Source organism: Plasmopara halstedii (assembly GCF_900000015.1).
Source record: "Plasmopara halstedii genome assembly, contig: Scaffold_2592, whole genome shotgun sequence".
Taxonomy (NCBI): domain Eukaryota; phylum Oomycota; class Peronosporomycetes; order Peronosporales; family Peronosporaceae; genus Plasmopara; species Plasmopara halstedii.
The window spans coordinates 170,679-171,475 of NW_020189499.1; the positions used below are offsets into that span (position 1 = coordinate 170,679).

Genomic DNA, 797 nt, shown 5'->3' on the forward strand with positions numbered 1-797 from the left:
AATTGGTAATACCCATCAACCGAGTCGAGTGCACCGTGCTTTGTACATCCCACCATGTTGTTCTGAAGAACATCCTTTCTAGGAATCGGCGTCTGTGCCAGAATGGTGGTAGCGTTGAGCTTATTGATAGCATAAACGATACGCCACTTGCCGTTCGGCTTTCAAACACAAACCGTGGGTGCCGAATGGAGAGACTCGCTCTCACGTATCATCCCTGCTTCGCACGGAAAAACGCGTCAATGACGTCGCACTGCTCCTTGGGCAGGGGCATATTACGCAGTATTTGGTTCCCGAAACCAGGTCGATGTCATGACGCACACCTCGGTCCGGAGGTAGGACCGAAGACGGGTCTTTGGAGACAACGTCTTGAAATTTCTTTACCAAAGGTTAGTACGGATTCATGGAATTTCGTAGGATCGACGATCCATTTCGTGCGTTAATCACTCTCTTGGTGTCCTCCAAGACAGCTTTATCCAGAAACGACGACGAGTTTATCTCCTCGTCCGGTCGTACAGTGAGCACTTCGGCCAAATCGCCTGCCTTCAAGGCACTGCCGAACTCTTCAAGGGGCATCTCGTCCAGCTCAAGAAGAGCATCTACTACAGGCATAGTCTCGAGGCGAGAGTCGCCATCTTCCTCTCCCGTCATACCGTTGACGAGGATGTAACTGTGCACTATCGTCTAAGGTAGACACACCCTGGATCAGGGTCGACGCCCGGCGTCTTGCAGCCAGCATACAACGTCGCCGTCGCCTCTGTACAGAGGTTCTATGTCTCGGTGAGACCAGGGTGAACACG

At 52.2% G+C, this 797-nt stretch overlaps 1 protein-coding gene across 1 annotated transcript; it reads right to left on the reverse strand.

Annotated features, from left to right (window-relative positions):
* Positions 1–387: 387 nt before the first annotated feature.
* On the reverse strand, positions 388–648 carry PHALS_04323 (reverse transcriptase; the record flags this gene model as incomplete). The annotated part of the gene is made up of 1 exon (XM_024718417.1): positions 388–648. The coding sequence occupies one exon, from the start codon at positions 646–648 to the stop codon at positions 388–390; it is 261 nt and encodes an 86-aa protein (XP_024583818.1).
* Positions 649–797: the final 149 nt, after the last annotated feature.